The 25,184-nt window shown below is 45.9% G+C and overlaps 1 protein-coding gene across 3 annotated transcripts; it reads left to right on the top strand.

Annotated features, from left to right (window-relative positions):
• On the top strand, positions 1–25,121 carry LMAN2L (lectin, mannose binding 2 like). 3 transcript variants are annotated; one of them, XM_040993491.1, is made up of 9 exons: positions 10–233; positions 1,349–1,467; positions 5,498–5,615; positions 6,358–6,440; positions 20,149–20,181; positions 21,156–21,317; positions 21,404–21,518; positions 23,312–23,431; positions 23,687–25,121. In XM_040993491.1, the coding sequence occupies exons 1-9, from the start codon at positions 47–49 to the stop codon at positions 23,827–23,829; spliced, it is 1,080 nt and encodes a 359-aa protein (XP_040849425.1). In that variant the 5' UTR covers positions 10–46; the 3' UTR covers positions 23,830–25,121. The 3 variants fall into 3 exon arrangements, with proteins under 3 accessions (XP_040849426.1, XP_040849425.1, XP_040849427.1); XM_040993492.1 differs by lacking the exon at positions 20,149–20,181 and having other exon boundaries at positions 1–233; XM_040993493.1 differs by lacking the exons at positions 10–233; positions 6,358–6,440; positions 20,149–20,181 and having other exon boundaries at positions 1,378–1,467.
• The last annotated feature ends 63 nt before the right edge of the window (positions 25,122–25,184 follow it).

The following is a 25,184-nucleotide window of genomic DNA, read 5'->3' on the forward strand; positions in this document are numbered from 1 at the left end:
CAGGGCGACGGGGCGGGCTTTGGATGAAGGGACGGCGGTGGGAAAGATGGCGGCGACTTTGCGGGCCTCCGGCTGGTGGCACCGGTGGCTATGTCGTTTGTCGGCTCGGGATGGGTCCAGGATGTTACTCCTTTTCTTTTTGTTGGGGTCTGGGCAGGGGCCACGACAAGTCGGGGCGGGTCAGACGTTCGAATATTTGAAGCGGGAGCATTCGCTGTCGAAGCCCTACCAGGGTGAGGCACCCGGGGCGAGGTGGTCTTCCCGGGAGGTGGGGAGGGTTTGGGGACCTCTTGGCTATGGTCCAGGGGGGATGTAGCCTGGAAGAAACCGCCGGCACTTGGTGGAGGCGCTCGGGGACTCTCGGCCGCGCTTGGGAAGCCACAGGTCCAGAGGGCATTGCCCCTCCCGCCCCCCAAGAGCTTGGAAGTTTCCAGTAGGTCGAGGCGGAGCTCGCAGGTGCTTGTAGCGCCAGGTTGGGACCGGGTGGAGGTCGGAGTTACCTCTGGGGGAGTGTGAGGGGAGGAGAAGTGGAAGGCAGCTGGAAATGAGCCCCCCTTCTCGGGATGGAGCTGTGGAAAGCAAGCTGGAAGAACAGGGACGGAATTCAGTCGCGGTGAGACGACGGGAAGCCGTTATCCGTTAGAACACCGGCACCTCTCCAGTTCAGGAACCCTAGGGGTGAGAGGCTGGGCTCTGTTGAAGGTGTCATGGACCTGCTGATGATAGCTAATCTATCAGAAAGTTGATGCCAGTCAATGGGAATGGAGGACCAATCAGGGCAGATGGCTTCACTAACAGAAGTCTGTTTCCTCACCGAGGTGTGGATAGGGAGACGACAGTCAAAACCCCTCAAAGTGCACAAGAGCACCTCTGGACACGATTACTAGTAAAGGGGTTTATTCACTTAGCGGGTTCCTCCAGCTTGGCGTCACTGCTAATTACCAGGGCTTGCATAGGCACACACGGTTTGCACTCTGGAGGTGTTGGTAGTGTGAGGGGCACGGAAAGGGGTAGCCTCTGCTTGAAGGATTGTTTTAAAAAGAACATGGTGGAGACCTCCCTCCGACCTTAGAGTCAAGTTCTTTTGGGGATCACAGGAGAGTCCCTCCCTCCCCGCTCCTCCCCGAGTGTGCTAAAGTATGCTCACATTTAAGATGGAGAGGGCTGGATTTGAGCTCTAGTCCCTCCGGCAAACTGGCTGTGTCAGTGGGTTACTCTGATAGGCTGTAGCAGGTTCCAGCATTAAAAATGGTAAGAATAGAAAATCTGTTAAAGAAAAGGTGAGAGTTGAGCGCTGTGAGTGGGGAACACAGATGGAAATGATTGTCTTTCTGGTTCCTCTCCACAGGTGTGGGCACGAGCAGTTCCTCCCTGTGGAATCTGATGGGCAATGCCATGGTGATGACCCAGTATATCCGCCTTACCCCAGATATGCAAAGTAAACAAGGGGCCTTGTGGAACCGGGTGGTAAGAATCTCTTCCTCCTCTCTGGATGACCTAGAAAGTTGTTCAAGATTTCAGCAGCAGACTGTTCCTGTCAGTCCCCATGTGGCCAGTCTTCTGTAAATACCAAGGATCTCGCTGAGATTTATTGCTGACCCTCATTTTAAGTCAGAAATTTAGGATGCTTCAAGTTGCCCTAATTATAACAAGCAGTTCCTCTTAAATCTGTTTCTGAAATGTCTTTAATTCCTGATTTACCTGCTAGTGCTGCTTGTGGAGTTTAATAACAACCCCTGTTTAAATTACTTTGATTTGTGAAGCAGAAGACTATTAAGTTCTTCCCAGTCTCCATTTTGGTAGCCCTCCCTTTTATTTCACTTTCACTTTAATGAGTCTTTTTTTTTTAAAATCTGGGTGACTGGAGACTTGATGTTGACTGTGTCAGCCGATGGACATTGGGAGGGTTGCCTCATACTTGGATTGACGAAAATGACAACATTTCAGAACTATCCAAACCACCTGGTCAGAACCTTCAGAACATGCACTGCAACAGAATCCTGGGTTGATACTGGTTGGAGGTTCCCCATCCCTGGGTACTGGGACACCTTTATCTCTCCCCTTCCCCCAGAGACAGAAAGAAATAGAATTTGGAAACAATGATTTCACCCACCTTTTCCTATCGTTTAATCGTTCCCACCACTGTAATCATCATCATCAAAAAGGAAAAAAAAATATATATTTCTATTGGAAAGGGAGATTTACAGAGAGAAGGAGAGATGGAGATTAAGGATTTTCCATCCACTGGTTTACTTCTCAAATGGCTGCAGTGGCCAGAGGTGAGCTGATCCAAAGCCAGGAGCCAAGAGCTTCTTCCGAACCTGCCAAGTGGATGCAGGGACCCCAGAACTTGAGCCATCCTCCGCTGCTTTACCAGGCCGTAAGCAGGGAGCTGAATGAGAAGTAGCGCAGCTAGGACATGAACTGGTGCCCATATGGTATACAGGTGCTTGTAGGTGAAGGATTAGCCGGCTAAGTAACCACACTGGCCCCTGCAGAGTCTACCTCTGTTTCATTTCCAAGTGAAAGGCACTATAAACCGTTTGTTCCCCTCTGGACCTTTTTAAGCTAAATCTGTCTTCTTGGAGGTACCGGCAGTAAGAAGTGAGTGCAGCGTTTCGGATGTGGCTGCACTGTGTTTTTGTGTGAGTGTAAGATGATCCTTTCTTTTTGGTTTCCAGAAGTCTTTCTAAATCTTTTATGACCACCTTACTTTAGATGATGGCCTTGGCATCCTTTGCTGCTTATTCTTGGGCTTTCAGATGTAAAAAACATTTTTCCTCATTTGTTGTAACTAAGCTTCAGAAAAAACTTGTTTTCTTTTCCCTATTTGTTTTCTGTGGCAGAAAAGGAGCAGAGAGGAAAGAGAAGTTTCCATGGGAGCTATCTGCATATGCTGGCCTCTTAACCCAGATTGTATTGCTGAGCCCTAGTTCTGACAGAGTGGAACTTTGCCTGCACTCTGGTGGAAGGCGTAGAGGCCAGTCAGGACTAGCCGTCCAGCTCTGTTGTGGTCCCTGTGAGCTCGCTGGTTATTCAGCTTCTTGGTTTTTAGTTTTTCCTTCTGTCAGATGAACTTCCTGTTTTATTTGCCCCCTCAGGGTTTTTGTTGTGAAAATAAAATAATAGACCTGAAAAGACTTAGGCAAGTTAAAGTAGTTACAGAAACGTGTCTGTTATTGTACTTGAAAGTTTCATTGATGGGCCCTTGGGGCTTGCCAAGTGAGCTTTGCCATGTTGTTGTTGTCTTAACTCGATAAATTAGGAGTCATTAGAGGATCCAGTTCAGCCTCTTGTCACGTTTTCTGACATTTATATTCCAAGTTATCTGACCATCAGAATGAGCCATGAAGTTGTTAAGTCATGGAATAGAATGCATTTCTTTGAGCAGTTCTCGTATTGCTGCCTGTTGGAGTTCTATCCCTTTTTGGGCTTTTGAGGAGTGAGCTGGCAGATGGGAACGTTTGTTTTCAAATCGGTAGTTAAATGTGGCTTCTTGTTTGATTGGCTTGGTCATTGGGAGTTTTAGAAGCTCCCTAGGTAACTCTCCAGTAAAGTTTCAGATTGACTGGTCTGGTGCAGAGGCCAGAGTTGTGCCACCGTGGGCTAAGCTGCTACCTGTGATGTTAGCATCACATCTCAGAGCTCTGGTTTGAATCCAGGCTGTTCTACTTCTCTTCCAGCTCCTTGTTAATGTACCTGGGAAAGCAGCAGAAAATGTCCAAGGTTGAGTCCTTATTGTACCTGTGAGAGACCCAGATAGAATTTTTGGCTTTGGTCTGGTCCGGCCCTGGCTGTTGTGGCTATTAGAATAGAAGTCTAATAGATGGAAGTTCTCCTCCCCTCTTGTCTTTCCCTTTCTATCATTTTGCCTTTAAAAAAAATAAACAAATCTCTAAAAAAATATTTCACATAAAAATGAAACTCAAAAACTGAGTTTAAAAAAATAGCCCTGTATAAAGCTATGTCATTACCCTGTCCTGGGCCAAGACTTAGTGGCGGACACTTCTTGGTTCAGTGGCCGTGTCCTGGTCTGTGGATTTTACTGCTCATCTGCTGGAGACTGGGCACTTCCTGCCACTGTTTACTCTTGCCCTGAAATCTAAATGAAATAGCAGAGCAGTAAGTATTCAGAATGACAAGACAAGGACTGGACTCATCAAAGTAAGATGGAACTTCAGGGCTTGCAGAGGTACCCACCCTCTTTCATTTTTAAAAGAATTAATGATTTGAAGGGTCAGATAATGGAGAGAAAGGGAAAGAGGAGGGGAGATCTTCCATCTGCTGGTTCACTCCGCAAGTGCTAACAGCAGACAGGCCAAGTTAACACCAGGTGCCAGTAATTCCATCTGGGTGTCTCAGGGGGTGGCAGGACTCAAAGCACTTGAGCCATCACCTGCTGCTCCCACGTGTGTTGACAAGGAACTGGATTGGAAGTGAAGGAGTGGGGCTTGAAGCGGCTTTTCAGTGTGGATCTGGGCTACGCAGGGAGCAGTGTAACATACTGCAACATAACCCCTGCCTCGCCAGCCTCTTTTCATCTTGATGATGTATCCTAAATATTAACACTTTTGGAAAATATGCAAGAAAAGCAAAATTGGAAAATGGTATAGCAGTGTGTTGCTCAAAAGCCAAAAGGATCTGTTTGAAGAGTCTTTGGCTGAACCCAGCAGGTCAACCTGCTCCTGCCTGCCTTCTTTCTACACAGTCGCCTCCCTAAACCAAATACTGTACCTTCTCTGGTTTCTTTGAGAAACTCAACTATTCAGAGCACTCGGTGGTCTACCTATCTCCTCCATTTTTTTTGGTTACCACCCTCCTTTTTTCCCTCCAGAGGCTGTCCCTATGGGGGAGCTGGTAGTTTCTTCTGGTGTACTTAGGCTTCCTGGCCATGGCCATGAGCATCTGGGGGACTGTAACTTGCCCTACTTACTGGAACTCAGTGGCTGGCCCTTTAGCTTGGCGAGGAGCCAAGTTTAACTCATTAGAGTTGTTTGTAGCACCTGCTAATTATTCCTGGAAACCTTTGCATAAGGATTTTGCATTTCTTATTCTTTTGTAATGAATGAAGGTTTGACCTTTGAATCTAAGCTTTTTTAGAGTCATTCTGGTGGAGGAGTGATGAGAGATGTAAATGAGTATTGTTCAGCTGTCTGGATGCTATGGCTGAGCTGCCTGCTTGGCTGGATGCAGGATCCAGTAGTCTAATTGGTGTTCCCTTGTCCTTTGCATCTTGGGACTGCTATCCTGTTTCTGTTGGGAGGTCCTGAAGACAATCAGGTTATTCTCTTTTCATATTAAATCGTTTAAGCAGTTAAATATCTCAACCCATTTAATTTTGTGACATAAATAATTAGCAAGTCTTAGATTTCAGTTTTAACCCTTACCTTTTTGTTACCTGCATTTATTTTTTCCAAATCTGAAAACTCTTGGCAGCAAGCTCGCAGCATTTTACATTTTGTGTTGTTTATCAGTTTCTATGTCTTTTCCCCTGCAGCCGTGTTTCCTGAGAGACTGGGAGTTGCAGGTGCACTTCAAAATCCATGGGCAAGGAAAGAAGAATCTGCATGGGGATGGTCTGGCGATCTGGTACACGAAGGATCGGATGCAGCCAGGTATTGGGACCGTGGGTTGCTGTGGTAAGGGTGTGACAGGCCTTCCTGACAGTGACAGCAGTCTTCCTTCTGCTTGGTGTTTGAGGGTGAGCACTGGGACTGAGTCCTCCTAAACAGACACACTTTTCAGGGGGCAATTTCTTGCTTGCTAATTTTCTTCCGTGTTTCCCTGTGATATGTGGCCTCTTGGCCACGTGAAAGCACTGGCTGTCCCAAGCACTGATGATTGGTGAACTGGTTTCTTCTGGGTCTGTCCAGGGAATGATCTCAGCACATCTGAGTCAAGAGAAGAAGCACCCATTTTTCCTTGTGGTGTAGGAGCCACCGCTTCCAGTCGATGGCAGCCTCAGCCTGATTTGAGCTGAATCTCTTATGCAACACGAAATAGAGCTTGGGAATTCAGTTCTCTCTTGGGGGTGTAGTCCTTGCCTGGTGTTTGTAAAGCAGAATTCTGTAGGGGCTCCTTAGCAACCAGCTTGGATCAGGGAGCTGCCATAGTGCTAAGATGAGGTTACTGTGGCCTTCTGTCTCTTGCCCTGCCTTCAGCAACCAACCACAGGTGTTGCCTGGGCACTAGCTGCAGGCCATGTACTGTGCTGGGGCCTTTGATGTAAGTTTTCTCCTCTTAAGAGAAGCCTGGGAGTCATTTGAATTTCACTTTTTCCTCCATCATAGTGATATAGTATTCCTTTATCAACTCTTGGCTTTATTTCATTGTTCGTCATCTGTTCTCTCTCTCTAGGGCCTGTGTTTGGAAACATGGACAAATTTGTGGGGCTGGGAGTATTTGTAGACACGTACCCCAATGAGGAGAAGCAGCAAGAGGTAATGGCAAGTGTCAGAGCTTAGGTCAGCTGCACTGATGTCACACACTTTTTGTTCTCAGGAATGCTGTGCTGGAGGGAACAGGGGACAGGCAGGGGTGTTCATCCATTGAACTGAAGGCTAACGTCCCCATCAGTATTTTTTTTCTCCTAGCGACAGCTGTTCATGATCGCACAGTTCATTAGGAACGGCTGTCATGAACAGGACCTTTTTCCTGAGTGCTAACAATCTTCTCTCTTGGCGCACGTTAGGTAGCTACTGAAATTGAGCACGCTTGGCTGGTTAGTAGTTTGGCTGCTCGACCAGCACCAGGGAAGCTGGGGTTATGTAACTCAGCTCCCTTGACTTTGATTGCGTCACTGCTGTGTTCTCTTCTGCACCTTGCTCACCCTTTCCAGGCCCTTTTCTTCTTCCTCTTCTCAGACCTGAATGATAGCAGTTCTCCTGCCCTATTAAAGGCTATGACTAAAAGGAAATGGATGAAATCCATCATGTGGTTGGAACCTTGTTCCTTGGCAGAGCTTCTTGCCTTTTCTTAGCTGACCCCTCAGGATTCTTTAGTTTGACCTTCCACCGGGATGGATGACCAGGTTGCACTCTGTATCTTACAGTGTTGTCAGGTGATGAGATGATTGTGGCATGGTGTCAATGGTTATCTTGTAGCTAAAGAATTTTTAACAAGGCAGAATTAGTAATTGAGACAGAGGTCACATTGTCCATTGCCTCCCCACCCCACGAAGTTTATTGTGAAGAATTTTCAACTTGTAAAAAGAAATTTATATGCAATACCCTCATTTGACAGTTAACTTCTCCCACAAAGGAGAGGAAAGTGAGACCAGAGATAGGAAAATAACCTTTTGTCGTGGGTCTGTTGAGTTTCTTCTCCGTTTTTTTTCCTCTGCATCCATCAAGGTAGCAGGCATCTGAGTCAAGAGAAGAAGCACCCAGTAAGCATTCAGAAGAACTGAAAATGTTGGTAGGGGATTGTGGGGTGCTGTGGGAGAACTCAGCAGGGGCATTTAACATGGAGGGGGATGGCGTGGCAATGGCACCACTGGCCAGAGAGGGCTTCATACAACAAGTGACATCTCCATTGAGGTCTGTAGGATGAGGGAAAAGCATGTATTAGGGTGGTAAGTGAGAGATGAGTGCGAGGAATGGAAAGGGGATTTGGAGAAGAAGAAGGCTAGAAACAAGCAAGGCCAGCAGTCTTGCCTGGCTGGACAACGCCAGGAGCCATTGTTCCTGCTGCTTTCCTCAGTGTTAGCACTCTGTCCTCCTGGGTACTTGAGCTAGCCGCCGAGACTCAGCAGAGTCTGCTTGGTTTGCTAGTAGTTTCTTTAGACCAATACTAAAGTGTTCTGTCTGTATGTTTCATTCCTCATTCTTGCTGTGCCATGTAGGGCCAACCTTTGCAGGCTTGGGTTCCTGTTGAAGAGCCTGAACTTGATTCCAAGGGGGTGAATGCACTAAAGGATATAAGGAGAGGAGGGAGAGTCATGTCTGGATCTGCAGTCCTACTTAGGAATGGTGGTAGTTAGAAATGCCTTGAAGGGGTTGTGGCAGGTTTAAGTGGCCGTCGCAGTGCTAACATCCCATAGAAGCTCCAGTTCAAATCGCAACTGCTCCACTTCCAATCCAGCTTCCTGCTAATGTGCCTTAAAGAGCAGCCGAGGATGACCCCAGGCCTTGGGCCTCTGCATCCAAGTGGGAAACCTGGAAGAAGCTCCTGACTGCTGACTTTGGCCTAGCCCAGTCTCAGCATTGTGGCCATTTGGGGCCACAATCTTCCAGTAAGGAAGATCTGTCTCCTCTCTGTCTCCTTTGCTTTTCAAATAAATAAATAAATCTTAAAAACAAAAACAAAAAACATTTCAATAAGAGATGTAGGCTTCATGGCTTGAGCAGAAATTTATTTTAGATTTTTATTAAATCTAAATCAGAATTTGTATTAAAGATTTATTTATTTTTATTGGAAAGGCAGACTTACATAGAGATACAAAAAGATCTTGCATCTTCTGGTTCATTCCCCAAATGGCTGCAATGCCCGGAACTGAGCTGATATGAAGTTGGGAACCAGGAGCCTTCTCTGGTCCTCCCACACTGGCGTGGAATCCCAAGGTCTTGGATATTCCTCCACTGCTTTCCCAGACCACAGGCAGAGAGCTAGATGGGAAGTAGAGCAGCTGGGACATGAACCAGTACCAGTATGGATCTCGGTGGATGCAAGGTGAGGATTTAGGTACTAAGCTACTGCACCGGCCCCAAACTAGTTTTTATTTATTTTTTTTTTTTAAGATTTATTTGTTCTGTTGGGAAGGCAAATATACAGAGAGAAAAAAAGACAGAGAGGAAGATTCTCCACCCACTGATTCACTCCCCAAACATTTCTTCAGTTTCTTTTTTTCAGAGAACATGTGACTCTTGCTCAGGTTAACTCTGTGCAGTTGTTATGAGGAAATACTAGGGAAATAATGCAAACCAGTAATTTATCTAAGGAAGGGGCAAGAAAATTCAGTTTATGGTGGATCTTCAAAAAGTTAATGGAAAATACCTCTAATGAAACATTGCACAGACTTCAAAAATGTGTTCACTAAAATAAAGATAATTCCATCTCCATAAACTTTTTGACGTACCCTATTGTAAATTAAGTTTAAATCTGGAACTCTGAAATCAGGAGAGGTTTTTCACAGATATGTATCCTCAGTTTTCCATCAACAGTATAGCATTTGTGGTTGAGGTGGGTAAGTTAAGATCTTTAGTATTTGAAATATGAAGTATCACCTTGCCACAGTGCACTTGCTGGATCATAAACTGTTGTTGGAGTGCTAATTAAAGACACAACAGAGCATCTGAAAGGAAAAGAGGTTGAATTCATAGTAAAGAAAAGCTGGGGCTTAGATGGCTTCACTAGTGAACTTTACCAAATGTATAAGGAGTGGAGTTAGTACAGATAATTCTCAGACTCTTACTAAAATAAGAAGGAAGAGTAACCAGCTCATTCTGTGAGGTCATATTCAGATACCAAAGCCAGGCAGACAATCACAAGAAAACTGCAGACCTCTACAGATGTAAGCCGAGAAGTCTTTACTAAGATACTGATGAACCAGATCCAGCATCAGGAATTATATATTATAGTCAAGTGTGTTTATTCTAGAAATTCAAGTTTGGTTTAATTTCTGAAAATTAAAAAGATATACTGTAGACTAAAGGACAAAATATCAGTTGATAATCTTTTTTTTAAAGATTTATTTTTATTATTTTTTTATTGGAAAGGTGGATATACAGAGAGGAGAGACAGAGAGGAAGATCCTCCGTCCGATGATTCACTCCCCAAGTGAGTGCAACGGTCGATACTATGCCGATCCGAAGCCAGGAGCCTCTTCCGGGTCTCCCACGCAGGTGCAGGGTCCCAAAGCCTTGGGCCGTCCTTGACTGCTTTCCCAGGCCACAGGCAGGGAGCTGGAAGGGAAGCGGGGCTGCCGGGATAGAACTGGCGCCCATATGGGATCCCGGGCGTGCAAGATGAAGACCTTAACCACTTGAGCCACCACGCCGAGCCCTCAGTTGATAATCTTAACAAAGTGATAGAATTTAGTATCTCTGATTAGGAAAACACTCAATAAATTGGGAACATCTAATCTGATTGAAGTCATTCATTTAGAAAAACTGACGACTAACAGCATATATGGTGGCAAAATGGATGCTCTGTTCCTAAGGTCAGAAAAAAGGCACAGCTATACACACTTGGCGCTTCTATTGAATACTGTTTTGCAGGTTATAGCTAGGGCATGTAGATATGAAATGAAAGGCATCTGGATTGCAAAGGAAGTATTTATATCTTTAAAAAAGTTTCTATCTTTAAAAGAAAGGAATAGAAAATCCTAAATTAATCGCTTCTCGGCCTTTTGGCTAAGAGCAAGTGAAAATCCTAAATTATCCACACATTAAAAAAAAAAAAAAACTCCATAAGAATAACTGAAGTTGTCAGAGTTGCAGGGTACAGATACTATATAAAAAGTAGTTTCTGGGGCCTGATATGGTAGCCTAGTAGCTGAAGTCCTCGCCTTGCATGCACTGGGATTCCACGTGGGCACTAGTTCAAGTCTCGGCTGTTCCACTTGCCATCCAGCTCCCTATTTGTGGCCTAGGAGGGCAGTGGAGGACAGCCCAAAGCCTTGGGATCCTGCACCCAAGTTAGAAATCTGGGAAAAGCTCCTGGCTTCAGATTGGCTCAGCTCTGGCCATTGCAGCCACTTGAGGAGTGAACCAGCATATGAAAGACCTTTTTCTCTGTCTCTTCTGTAAATCTGACTTTCCAATAGTAACAATAAAAAATTGTTTCTGTGATTGGTGCCATTGGTAAATAGGTTAAGCCCTGACCTGCAGGGCTGGCATCCCATATGCCCACCAGTTTGAATTCCTGCTGCTCCACTTCCAATCCAGCTTCCTGCTAATGGTCTGGGAAGGCAGTAGAGAATTGTCCAAGTGCTCATGTCCCTACACCCATGTGGGAGACCTAGAGGAGGCTCCTGGGTCCTGGCTTTGGTTCAGACCAGTCCTAGCCATTGTGGCCGTTAGAGAAGTAATCCGGTAGATGGAAGATTGATTTCTTCTGTCTCTGTTGTAACTCTGTCTTTCTTTTCTTCCTTTCTTTTTTAAAGACTATTGTTATTGGAAAGTCAGATATACAGAAAGGAGGAGAAATAGAGAAGAAGATCTTCTGTTGCTGAATCATTCCACAAGCGACCGCCATGGTCGGAGCTGAGCCGATCCAGAGCCAGGAACCACGAGCTTTTTCCGGGTCTCCCATGCAGTGCAGGGTCCCAAGGGTTTGGGCCATCCTCTACTGCTTTCCCAGGCCACAAGCAGGGAGCTAGAAGGGAATTAGAGTAGCCAGGACTTGAGTTAGTGCCCATATGAGATCCCAGTGTGTGCAAGGTAAAGACTTTAGCTGCTAAGCTACCACATTGGGCCCATCAAAATCACCTTGAAGAAAGAATGAAATTGGAAAGCAAATCTTCTGGTTTCGAAGCTTTTAGCAAAGCAACACTAATTTAAAAAAATAGTAATAATGTGCTATTGGCATAAACTCTTACCTTTAATTTAACATTTTAAAAAATCTTATATTTGAGAGACAGTTTCTTTCACTGATTCATTCCCCAAACAGCAGGCAGGTCAGAGGCCAAAGCTTGGAATCAGGAACACCACTCGGATCTCCCATGTGGCTAGCAGCAACCCAGTAACTTTAACCAAAACTGCTGCCTTCCAGAATGTGTGCGAGTAAGAAGCTGAAATGAGGGACTATAGTCAGAAACTGAACCAAGGCACTCCAGTGGCTTAGCCAACATCTTAAGTGCTAGACTAAAGGACTCCCCTGTCAGTTGAATTTTTTAGAAAGGGTACCAAGGCATTTCAGGGAGGAGATAATCTTTTTTCTTTTTGTTTAGGATTTATTTATTTTTTTATTTGAAAGGCAGAGTTACAGAGAGGAGAGACTGAGATTTCCCAGTTGCTGGTTCACTCCCCAAATGGCCACAGTGGCCACAGCTGGGCTGGTGTGAAGCCAGGAGATGGGAACTTCTTTTGGGTCTTCCATAGTGGGTGCAGGAGCCTAAGCACTTGGACCATCCTCCTCTCCTTTCCCAGGTGCATTAGCAGGGAGCTGGATCTGAAGTGGAGCAGCTGGAAATCAAACCGGGAATTCCACAGGCAGAGGCCTTATGTGCTACACCAAAGCACCAGCCTCAATAATCGTTCTTTTAAACACATAGAGCAAGAACAACTGGTTATGCACATGCAAAATTATAGTTATCTGCTATCTTACCTTATTCAAGAATTTTAACCAAACTGGATCAAAAACTTAAAGTAAGAATTGAAACCATAAAATTCTGACTTAATTCTTTATGAATTTGAATTTGGCAGTGTTTCCTGTGATGCCAAAAGCAAAAATAACAAAGGAAAAAAAAGACCCTTAGGCCTCATCAAATATTTACAGGTTTCCAAGAACACCATACGAACATGAAAAGGGAATGCATAGATTGGAGAAAATGTATGCAAGACGTGTATCCTATTGGGAACTTGTTTCTTACATAGTTGAGGAACTCTTAACAGCTCACTTGTAATAAGCTATCCCAATTAAGAATGATCATAGGTCTGAGTAAAGACTTTTTTTTCAAGAAGATAAAACAAATGACCCACGTGTCATTTGAAATGAAAGCATGCTTAGCCATTAGGGAAAAAGCAAGTTGAAATGGCCATCAGACACCACTTCATACCCCCTGGGATGGCTAAAACAAACAGATAAGTGCTTGCAAGGTTGTATAGTGATTGAAACCTGCATACACTTCTGTTGGGAATGTAAAATTAGAAAAATAGTTTGGCACTTCTTCAAATGGTTGGATTTAATATGATCCAGCGATTCCACTTGTAGGTACAAAGCCAAGAGAAACAAGTCTACACAAATACTTCTATATAAATAATCATAGCAGCAGTGTTCACTGGAGCCAAAAAGATGAGCACAGCTCAATATTCTTCAGCTGGCTAGTGGATCAATGAAATACACATTTACACATGTAAGATTGTAGGCAAAGAAGTCGTGCAAGGTATATGACCCCATGCATATGCCTATGAAATGTCCAGAATAGGTAAATGCATAGAGATGCCTGAGTGTGGAGAGAGTGCTAGTGAACACCGGATTTCTTTCTGTGCTACAAAGCCTACCCAAGAGAGAACTTGGTTTTTGGGGAAAGTATGGAAATGTGTGACTTTCTGCATTTTATGAGAATGTCTCAAATTGACTTGTGCTAATCATGGTGTTAACTCCGAATGCACTGAAAGCCCCTGAAGATGGATTGTGTGGGATGTGAGCGTTCTTGGTTTTCTCCTGTGCATGCAGACAGTGGTGAGCAGTCTCAGGGAGCTCAGCAGCAGTGCTGGAGCAGGAACGTCTTCTCTCAGTTGAAACTGGAGTTCAGTGACAAGAATCCTTCCTGGAGCAAGAGCACAGAGGTGCAGTGCTTGGCAGGCGTGGCCCTCATTCTCTGTGAGGTATTTGGGCCTCACCCTGTGGAGGTGGTTGCAATGGAGGATGGAGAATGCGGAGAACAGCTCTCAGCTTCCTGGATGAAGCCAAACTGGCGGCTTGTTGGAGATACTCCCCATATATCTCTATATGCATATTCTGATGTTTTTTTTTCTTCTTTTGAATGAAAGTTAATACTGTGTGATCCAGTTTAAAAAGATACTGCCTGAAGTTATTATCTTGATGAAGATACGGGTCTCTTTACTATTAGTGGAGTCTTATGACTTCTTGGACATTTGCCTGGGTTTTTTCCTCAGTCCTGTGTTGGGTAGTGTTTTCCAAGAGAGAGACTTATCACCCACGCTTATGGTGTACATGTTTACAGCCTCTCTAGATGTGATTAAAAATTGAGACTGAGTTTCACTGAGGAATTTTTTTTTTTTTAATTTGGAAAACCAGAGTAAGAAGGAGTGCATACACTGCAGCTGTTTCCCAAAGTTGGTAACAGCTGGCCAGACCAGCCAAATCAGGAATCGGGGGGCTCCATCTGGGTCTCCTGTGTGGGTGGCAGGAACCCAAGGGCTAGAGTCAGTATCTGATGGCTCCCAGGCGTAACAGTAGGAAGCTGGGTTGGAAGTGTGGGCAGGACTTAATGCAGCTGGAACTTAAACTGCCACTCATGTGGTATACATACAGGATTGCACATAATGGCTTAGACCTGTTGTTTTACATACTCGGTCCTAAGGAACTTTTAAGTTTGAATATTTTTAAATAAGAAAATTGGGAGTATAGTGAATGCTAGTTAAGATGAATCTTTAAAAATTATTTTTTACAATCCTAGTTTCAGACTTAAGAAAGAATAGAAGGACCATGACTGAGGGTCTGGTATGTGTCTCACTCAGATTCCCTAGACTGTCCATGTGTGATTGTGTTTGTATTGCTGTGTGTCTGCTCAGGTGTTTCTGAACTTGCTGAATTACCTTCAGGGTGTCTCTTTTGTCCTAAATACTTACGCGTGGTTTCCTTCAAATCAGAGGATTATCTTATGCAGCCACAACAAGCACGTTGATCAAATCAGGGGCATCAGTGTTGATAAGTACACTATTATTTCATCTATGGACATCACTCAGATTTCAGCATTGTTCCACCATGTCCTTTCTAGCCAAAGAAGATCTGAAAGCCCATCTTGTACTCAGTTGATCTCTCTTTCCATTAGTTGGGACCATTCTGCCATATTCCGTGTTTCAGGGTACACACTGTGTAGATACCTGCATTTTTAAAAATAGTACTTAGGAAACCTGGTTTCTTATTTGTAGAGACTGAGGGCAATGAGCACATGATCAAGTGAAGCCTCTGCAGCCAGAGGGCCTGGTTTCGAACCCGATCTCACTGCTTAGTACCTGTGCTATTTTGGACAAGTGAAATAGGCATTCTACTACTACTGCCTCTTGGGGTATGAGAATCACGTGAATGCAGATGTGTTCAATCCTGAGTACCAGGCCTCATGTGGAGTAAGGAAACAGCTGCTGGCTGTTTCTGGCACCATTGAATAGGTTGCCAAGGGACATTTTGCAGCCATCTTGTCAGTAGCTACTGTGCCTCTCTTTTTGTCTTTGCCTGCCCATTTTTTTTCTTTTTAAGATTTGTTTATTTTTGTTGGAAAGGCAGGTATACAGAGAGGAGGAGAGGAAGCTCTTCCGTATGATGGTTCACTTCCCAAGTGGCAGCAACAGCTAGAGCTGAGCCAATCCAAAGCCAGGAGCCTCTTCCAGGTCTCCCAGCGGGTGCAGGGTCACACGGCTTTGTGCTACCCTCTGCTGCATTCCCAGGACACAAGCAGGGAGCTGGATGGGAAGTGGAGCAGCTGGGATTAGAACCTGCATCTATATGAAATCCTTGCACGTTCAAGGCAAGGACTTTAGCTGCTACACTATTGCGCCAGGCCCTGCCCATCTTTTTTCTCTTATGTTGTTTACATATTTGAGAGGGATGCATGCTCATGTGGCCCACCAATTATGGTGGGGAGGATTAATGAGTGGGAAAAAGTGGATGAGACAACTGTTTCCAATCTTTTTTCTTGTAGTGTTTAGGGAAAGTGGGGAGAGAAGGAAAGAGGGCCATTACCAGCAACCCAACTGCATCAGTACCCAGGAATGGGGGAAGGCCACCCAATATGCCAGGGTCCCCAAAGTGGCGCATTTTCCAAGGATACTGCTTAAGTGGTTTTGAGAGTTTTGAGGTGCTGTTGATTTCGTTGCTCCAAGGTTGAGGAAATCCTTCCAAGATCCATTGGCTAGCATATTCCACCTCAGAGTCTCAGTTTGCCCAGATGCTTGTCCAGGAGAGCTGTCTAGTTTGTTGTGCCCTCTATTGTACTAAATGTCCTCTGCAGGTATCAATGAACTGGTTGTCATGCCCCCCATGAGCATCTGGGCGTATTGTCTACTGCACATGCCTCAGCAGCCATGGAGACCTAGTTCTGATAGATGCACTCCATGGTCAGACAACATATCCTGTGATGTTCACCATGGTAGAGTTCTGAGTCCAGTGATCCAGTTGGAGGATCCACAAAGGAACCTCACCAGAGGTGACCTCAACCTGACTCCTGTGTCTGCCAGCCAGGGCAGGCTCTGACTCAGTCCATCACCCACATCAGCCTACACACAAACTGGTGGTTGCAGTCACCTGATCAGTTCTGTCCATAGCCCCATCTCATATGCAAACCAAAAGATGATGTGGTCCAGCCTAACCCTGCCCACTATACACTCTGCCCTCACATACATTAGTGGGAACTGCAGCCTAGTTGGAGCGGCCCCCAATAATCCCCACTAGGCCCACCTCCAGCCCTGGTTCCTGTGCATGCTGGCATGTGCGTAAGACAGGTGCAGTCTGTCCCATATCCCATTCAGGTCTTGTGCACATCAGTCTGCCCATCTTTTTTATACCTAGGTTCCAGGGAGCAGTTGGGGGGCTCACCAAGTTAGTATGATTTGGTTTGCAGAACAGCTCTGATAGTGGCTTCCACATGCTGGTTCATGAACACATATTAACAGAGAGTTTTCACTGATCTGAGAGAACAGTCAAGTCATCTTTTAGTAAGTGCTAAATGTGTTCAATTATTTTATTTTGAAATCACATAATAATTCTCATTCTTTTAGAATGCTGTTTATTGATTATTTTATCATTATTGCCTATAATGTATTTGGTAGGCAACAAAAAAAGAAAAAGAAATCAAATTCCTAATCCCCTATTTCTTTAGAAATTTATCTGTGAGGCCCGGTGGTGTGGCCTAGCAGCTAAAGTCCTCGCCTTGAACGCGCCAGGATCCCATATGGGCGCCGGTTCTAATCCTGGCAGCTCCACTTCCCATCCAGCTCCCTGCTTGTGGCCTGGGAAAGCAGTGGAGGACGATCCAAAGCCTTGGGACCCTGCACCCATGCGGGATACCTGGAAGAAGTTCCTGGATCCTGGCTTCGGATCTGCATAGCACCGGCCGTTGCGCTCACTTGAGGAGTGAATCATTGGACGAAAGATCTTCCTCTCTGTCTCTTCTCCTCTCTGTATATCTGACTTTGCAATAAAAATAAATAAATTAATTAAATAAATAAATAAAAGAAATTTATCTGTGACAATCAGAGCCCTAGGAATTACAGCTCTAATAGATACATGTTTGGCTTTGTGTTCATGTATGAGTGCCTGTAACCAGTATTTGTATCTAGAAACTAGTGTAGTTTAACCATTGACTCCTTCCTGAGTGCCAGATACTGTACTAAATGCTTTACATATCTCATTTCATCTTCATAATTAACCTTGTGAACTGTATATTCTCTCTGTGTATCTCAAAGAGGTGATATCATTTCCATCCAAAGTTATCCTGATTCAAATGGTGCAACTGCAGTTGGATTACAGGCTCCCTAAGGACAGTGGATGGTTGATCTTTTTTGTCTTGTTTATAACCTGTCAGCTTTTGACCTGTGGAATTTTAGCCTAGATTCTGTGCATACATGAGCTAATGATATTTTTTCCTTACTTTTTTTTTTCTTTTTAAAGGCATATTTATTTATTTGAAGGGCAGAGTGTCAGAGAGAGGGAGAGTTACAGACGTGAGAAAGACTGGTTCACTCCCCAAAGTGCTCCAACAGTCAACACTGAACCAAACCAAAGCCAGGAGCTTGAAGCACTCTCCTGGTCTCTTCTATCAGTTGCAGAGGCCAAAGCACCTGGTTTGTCTTCTGCTGCCTCCCCCAACCCACCTACCTCAGGAGACTGGATTGGTAGTGGAGCAACTGGGATTTGAACCAGCACTTCAGTATGACTGCTAGAGTCGCCAACAGTGGCCTGACCCAATGCTACACAGTGCCAGCTGCTATGGGTGTTTAAAATCAAGTTGCGCTGAAGGTGTATTTCTTGGGTAGGGAGTCCTTAATTTTTTTAAAAATTCATTTCCACTGGTTCACTCACCAAGTGGCTGCAATGGCCAGAGCCAAACCTATCTGAAGCCAAGAGCCCAGATCCTCTTCTGGGTCTCCCACGTGGGTGCAGGGTCCCAAAGCTTTGGGTTGTCCTCTACTGCTTTCCCAGGCCACAAGTAGGAAGGCAAGTGGAGCAGCCAGGGTATGAACTGGTGCCCATATGGGATTCTGGGCATGCAAGGTGAGGACTTTAGCCACTAGGCTTCCTTGTTGGGCCTGTAGTGTTAAAAAGTTTAAAACATTTCTTTATCCAGCAATACTAATAATCATTTGGATTCATTTCTGGTAACTCTTAAATTAAGAATCCAACTTGCCTGAATCATATTCTTCAATTTTGGTTCTAGTGTTGGCTGCTTTCCAGAGGTAGAAGATTTTTTGCTGCAGTGTGCAATTAGTGGCTATCCAAGAAACACTTCAAAAACTCCTGACTAAGAATAGAAAATAAGATGGCATTTAAAGACTTACTGCTAATGTGAGGTTAAAAGTTGAAGGCCAAGTCATGAGTTGCTGAAGTAGACAAATTGCAGTTGGAAAGTCGTGGGGCTCTGTGTCTGCTGCAGTGTTGCTGAAGTTGGCCACACATACTCGTGCTAGACCCGCTGACCGAGACTCCTGACCGAGGGACCCACACGTGCAGCTGGGGTGCTTTGCCAGGTGGTCCTGGACAATTGGATGTCATACCAGCTTTGGGTCTGGTCAGGCACCCTTAGGCTTGGGTTTGCTGTGCTCAGCACTCTGTGAAGTTAGAGCATCATCCTCTGATTACAGTTAGTGGACGTGATAAACGAAGCACACCTCGGGGTCATCAGAGCTCCCAAAGACATTTTGTCTGTTTGATTTTTTAAAAATTGATACATAATATACTCCCAGGACATTTTTTTTAGTCTCTTGCCAAAATGTTAACTAGAATAATGAGTTTTCTCTCAGAATCCCATTGCTCTAAATTGCTGCCCAGAATCCCCTAGCTATAATTTCCAGTTAAAGAAGAGTAAGTTCACAGCAATTTGATTATCTGCTGGTTGTGTCTTGTCCTTGGCTCGTACATGTGCTGCTGGTGTCATAGGAGACACACAGCTGGGGAACTGCTCAGAGGCTCCTGACTGGGGCTCCTGCTCACCTCACACCAGTTTTGTCCTCACCAGCTGCCTTCTAGTTCCTTGACTGGCCCAACTTCCTGCATCTTGTGTCCCAGATGTTTTGGTGGACTTCCTCAGTCTGTCATATTACCTATCTTATTTCCATTCTAGTGGAAATAAGTAATTTTTAGTAATCTGATGGTTTGTCACTCCCACCCCACTGTCCACTCTGGAAATGGACACATCCCTCCCTGTCTGTCTCATTTGCCGCTGGACCCCCAGCCTCTGGACCAGTACCTGACATGGTAGGTGCTGAGAATCAGAGGAGTGAATGCCTGGAGGTCTACCCTCTTGCTCACCCTTTCCTATAGTACAGACCCAAGCTGCATTGTGTGGCTAGTGTCTCTGGATGGTAGCTGAGAACTGTGGTAATTTTCTGAAGCATAGTTAATTACCTGTGAATTTGATGTTTTTTATGAATTTATGCTGCAAGGCTCCACGGAACTCCTTCCTTGGCCATGTGTTTTAGGTGAGAGTGACAGCAGTGATTTGGAAATATATGTCCATAAGACTTAGTTGGAGGGGTATATGATCTCTTTGGATTGGAGTTAATTTCATGGTCTTGTTAAGTAGTAGGGTTTTTGTCTTTGGGCAAGAGCTGGGTCCTGAGATCATGGGTATTAGAAAGCATCTTTAACTTGGGAGAATTTGGCCCTGATTATCTACCTCATCTCTCCATTTGCTATGGAAATATAGGTGTAGACCAAACTTGTTTCCTGAGCTGACTCCCAGAGACCCTAGCGGGCCCTGCCTATTGGGGTTTGTGAAGCTCCTTCAAGCTTCAGGGGCCTTCCGCAGGTTGAAGAGGTCTTCCTGTGGGCTGTTTGAGAATCTGCAGTACCTACCCTCAGAAAATGTATTAGCACCTGTGCATTCTATTTTGCATGATTTTAAGGGGTCCAGGGACTTGCTAAATGCTCCTTCTGGGCTATTTGGGGATTTAAGTTGGGAAGTTAGAGTTGTTCGCTTGTCCGTCACAGCTGGGTTGCAGATCTTCCATTGCTGTTTCTTTCTGACTTGGTCTTCTGTCTTCTGTGCCTTTTCTTGTTTTGTAATAACCTGCTGGACCCTTTCAGGCCCAGAAGAGGCGATACTCTCCAGGAGTGCAGGTACTCGGTTCTTGACCCACCATGACCATCCTTATTCCCTTGTGTTCACCCAACATTTGTTGCTATGTAGAACCCATGTGGCTCTTGTCTCTGAAGTCCCAAGGCTCCGGTCTCAGTTGCATTTCCACCTTGCATGTTGACCATCTGGGACAATGGGGAGTTCACCAAAAGGAGTGGCATGCCTCATGTTACCATCTCCTGTCAACACCCTCTGCACTGTTTTGGCACCGAGCTTGTCTTGCAGTGGTTTGTTCATGTCTCCAGAGGAATTTGCTCCTACAGCATTGGGACAGTGGGTGGGTTATGAAGCAGTGTTCAGTTTTCTTGCTCTGGGGGGAGAACCTTGTTCTGTTAGTGTTACTATTGGCAAAAGTTACATGTGCACGAGGTTTCAATGGGCTGCAAAGGGTGGATGAAGAGCAGCCCCTGTGGTTGCATGAGTCCACTCAGCAGCTGTGGCAGAGTTCTTTAGCAGTCCCACTCCATTTGGCATGCTTTATACTTACAAGTACTGTGCCATGTAGAAAGGTGTCCCTGCTAGTCAGTCAGGCATTTTCAGAGCACCTACTGTGTGCAGAACACTTACCCTGACAGGAAAGGAATGGAGCTGGAGACATCTAAGAAGCATGACACATGGTGATTTTCTCCAAGAAGCTCCCACGGCCATTGGGAGGTTGGTATATTTATGTAACAAGGGAACCTCCTGGTGTTCTAAGAGGATTGGAATCAGAACCTAAAGCTGTACAGGGAACACCTCAGGTCCCTTGTGCACTGGGACAAGGAGAACTACTTAACTACTTCAAGGCAGGTATGTCACCTCCTGGGCCTGCACCTGCTGCAGGACTATCAGAATGTGAGTGCTCGGGGGCTGCTCACGGTGAGGCAGAATGCTGGTCTGGTGCACTGTCATTTGCATGTGTACCATGATCCCAAATGTACTTCTCACTGTCTGTGTCTCCTTCCTTGCTTCCTAGCGGGTGTTCCCCTACATCTCAGCCATGGTGAACAATGGCTCCCTCAGCTATGACCATGAGCGAGACGGGCGGCCTACAGAACTGGGGGGCTGCACAGCCATTGTCCGCAACCTCCATTATGATACCTTCCTCGTGATTCGCTACGTCAAGAGGCATCTGACAGTGAGTGCCAGGCCAGGACCAGTTGGCAGGTTGGGGTGCGGCTTGACGCTTGCAGCTTGCTCTTGACTTATCTCTTTTAATTTTAGATCATGATGGATATCGATGGCAAGCATGAGTGGAGGGATTGCATTGAGGTGCCTGGGGTTCGTCTGCCCCGGGGCTACTACTTCGGCACCTCCTCCATCACTGGCGATCTATCAGGTACTCCCCCTGCACTCATCATTTTTCCTAAATTAGACCTCCTGGCCCACTTCTTGCAGGAGAGCACCAGATAAACAGAGCCAAGAGAGTCCTCTCCCTGCACCCTTGCATCCATAAAAAAGCCCCAGGCCCAAGCTTTCCTGGTTAATTGTCTCAGAGGAAAACAGGGCTGGCCTCTCATCAAGCCAGCCCTGCCAGCCTGTGTCTTGAGTTCCTTGTCTTCCCATTTGTGGTGCGCTTCCTTCTATTAGGCTGTTCCTACCTACTGTTGTCCCCAGTCATCTTCTTCACAGAGCTTTGTTTTTAAACTCTGCTGTCCCTGGGCCCAGCACGGTAGCGTAGTGGCTAAAACCTTGCATGTGCTGGGAGCCCATATAGATGCCAATTTGTGTCCTGACTGCTCCAGTTTCCATCCAGCTCCCTTCTTGTGGCCTGGGAAAGAGTCGAAGACGGCCCAAAGCCTTGGGACCCTGCTGCCATACAGGGCACTCAGAAGAAGCTCCTGGCTTTGGATCAGCTCAGCTTTGGGTGTTGCAGCCACTTGGGGAATGAACCAGCAGACAGAAGACCTTTCTGTCTCTCCTCTCTGCAAATCTTATTTTTCCAATAAAGATAAATAAATTTTAAACAACAACAGCTCTGCTGTCCCTCTCCAATGGACCCCTGCACTTATCTTTTTGGTGAGGCTTTTTTTTTAAAGGTTTACTTACTTTGTTTTTAATTGAAAAGATTTATAAAGAGTAGGAGAAATGACAGAAAGATCTTCCATCAGTTGGTTTATTTTCCAAGTGATCGCAAGGCTGGACCTGAGCTGATCCAAACCCAGGAGCCAGTCTCTTCTGAGTCTCCCATGCAGGTGCAGGGTCCCAAGGCTTTGGGCCATCTTTTGTTGCTTTCCCAGGACATAAACAGGGAGCTGGATGGGAAATAGAACGGGTGGGACGTGAGTTGATGCTCATATGAGATCCTGGCAGTTGCAAAGCAAGGATTTAACCATTAGACCACTGTGCTGGGCTCTTAATGAGACTTGTACAAATGTAATGAGACTTGTACTTGTAATGAGATTTGTACAAAATGGCACATTTGTACAAATGTCTTTAGCTCTTCCCCATCCTCCACTGCCCAACTGTACTCACATCCTTGACTCTGCTTTGCTGTTGCCATTCCTCTTCTGTGATGTACTTCTGTTCCTTTGTCATAGAGCTCTCTTGTCCTCATTCCTTGCTCCACTTCAGTTCATTTAACCAACTGCTGTGAAATTTCCACCTTAGGTAGCCTTAGCAGTGCATGGTTCTTTTTATGCTTCAGTTTTCTGTGGTTTCTCTTCCAGCCCATGTCCGATTTGGGAGTTTCCCTTTAAATGCTTATTCTCTTCCCTGGCTTTAGCCTCTGTACCAATAACTGTGTTCTGCCAGTGGCCTGTTAAACAGCTGCCGTGAGAGCTTTTCCTGTCTCATGTGACTGTGTGTGTGTGTGTGTGTGTGTGTGTGTGTGTCGGGGCGGGGTCCTTGCTGAGGAAGGAGAGTGGCAGAGAGAGGGGTAGACATGAGTGACAGGGGCCTAAGGGCTTGGACTGGCCTCCATTGCTTTCCCAGACACATTAGCAGGGAACTGGATGGGAAACAGAGCAGCTGGGGTTCAGACTGGCCCTGTGGTATGCAGTGTCAGCACCACAGTGCTGGCCACTCTGATTATTTGCTTCGGTGTCACTGCTAGTTAACTGCTAATTGATCAAAGGCTGGTCTAAGATACCTTTCTTTGAGGTTGCTGAATTGTTATATTCCTCTCTCTAGATAATCATGACGTCATCTCCCTGAAATTGTTTGAGCTGACGGTGGAAAGAACCCCAGAAGAGGAGAAGCTGCATCGAGATGTGTTCTTGCCCTCAGTGGACAACATGAAGCTGCCTGAGAGTAAGCATGGGGCATTCTGGGAAAAAGTCCCATGGGCAGGGAGAAGGTCACAGTGCATGGAGTTCTCCACCTTGCTTACTTGTGTTGCACCTGCCCTTTCACTTGGGCTCACTTTCTAGATGAGCTGAAGGAGGAAGGGGGGAATGTAAACTCTGGCTGCCCAGAGATAGTGTCAGAGCCCGGGAACTGGGCAGCTAGAGCTTGGTGCTCCCCCCGACCACTCACTTCTGACCCGCTTCTCTCTCGCTTCCTCAGTGACAGCACCACTGCCTCCCCTGAGCGGTTTGGCCCTCTTCCTCATCGTCTTCTTCTCTCTGGTGTTTTCTGTGTTTGCCATCGTCATCGGCATCATACTGTACAACAAATGGCAGGAACAGAGCCGAAAGCGCTTCTACTGAGTCCTGCTGCCATCACTTCTGTGACTGTCCCCGTGAGGTGTGGGAAGGGCAGGTGCTGGCCTGAGTGCGCAGCCTTGTGGATCTTCTTCAGTCTGCAACCATGATCAGGGCTCTGCTCCATCACCAGAGCTTCGGCTAGAGGGACCCCATGGTTCCCTGTTGGATGGTGGGACCCCATGTGCTCATGGTCTCCTACCAGGACATCTGACTCTGGTCCAGGAAGCCACCCACCCTAGGATAGTGCTGCTGTGATGTGCCTTTCCCTGCCATCCTTCTACTTGGGGGCAAGAAGGCATGGAGAGAATGTATGCTGTTGTGATGCTAAAACCACAGAACAGAATTTCATAGCCCAGAGTACTTTGGATTCAGTGGGCCCTTCTGCAAACTGTAGAAAACTGGTAGCTCCTCAAACACCCAGTCATTGGTTTTTGCTTTTTTTTTCCCAAGCTGTTATCCACCTGAGGATCTGGATGGGCACTTCTTCCCTGCCTTACCTTCCTTCCTCCTTTCATTATCCTTTCCGTGAGCAACTGGAGCTGGAAAAGACTTTTGGATACCTCTCTGTTGGGGCCTGGGGCTGCAGTGCACACTCCGCTTTCACTGAGCCTCACTGGTGGCCCCAGGAACTTTCCACTTGGCCACCACTCCAGCTTCTAATCTCCAGCAGGGGATTGGATCGGCAAGCTCTCTAATCAGATCCTTTCACGGCTTTAGTCAAGGTTGCTGGAAAGTCAGCGAGTGCACATCAAGAGGAGCTTGAAGGACTTTATGGATGCCATGAGATTAACTGTGAAACTGACCAGCTCCAGATTTGACACTGAAAACACCATCTGTCATGTGGTCTGAGCAGATGGGGATGTTTCAGGACACTTGGAGCCTGCACAGCTGCATGCTTTGTGTTGACCATGATTTTTGGAATCACACTTTGATTGTTGGAAGTATGGAAGCTTTCCTTTTATAACCTGGGCTTAGATATTTCCCCCAAGAGGAAATTTTTTTTTTCCTCGATGGAGACAGTTTCTGTGTAGTCGTGTTACAAGTCAGGGAGCAATAGACCCTCGTCATCCGGTGCCTGGAAGAACTCACGATCTTTGAGCAACAAGCCTGAGTGCTCTACGTGTCAGCCTTTACTCTACTGCCTTATCCGACAAGGGGTCACATGCTGCTCACCTGTCTGCCCTTTGGTAAAATTGCTTAGAGGCCAGAGCCTTCCAGGAGGGCCTGGAACTCTGAGCTCTCCTGTGGTCTTCTGTAGCCCAAGAGAAATTCTGAAAATGGCTGATGGAACCAAACAAACTTCTGACCACTTGTCCTTCCTCCAGGGGAAGGGGTGGGGGGGGATAGGGTCAGGCTAG

This window comes from Ochotona curzoniae, unplaced genomic scaffold, assembly GCF_017591425.1.
Source record: "Ochotona curzoniae isolate NIBS_2020 unplaced genomic scaffold, NIBS_Ocur_1.0 contig_883, whole genome shotgun sequence".
NCBI classification, from domain to species: domain Eukaryota; kingdom Metazoa; phylum Chordata; class Mammalia; order Lagomorpha; family Ochotonidae; genus Ochotona; species Ochotona curzoniae.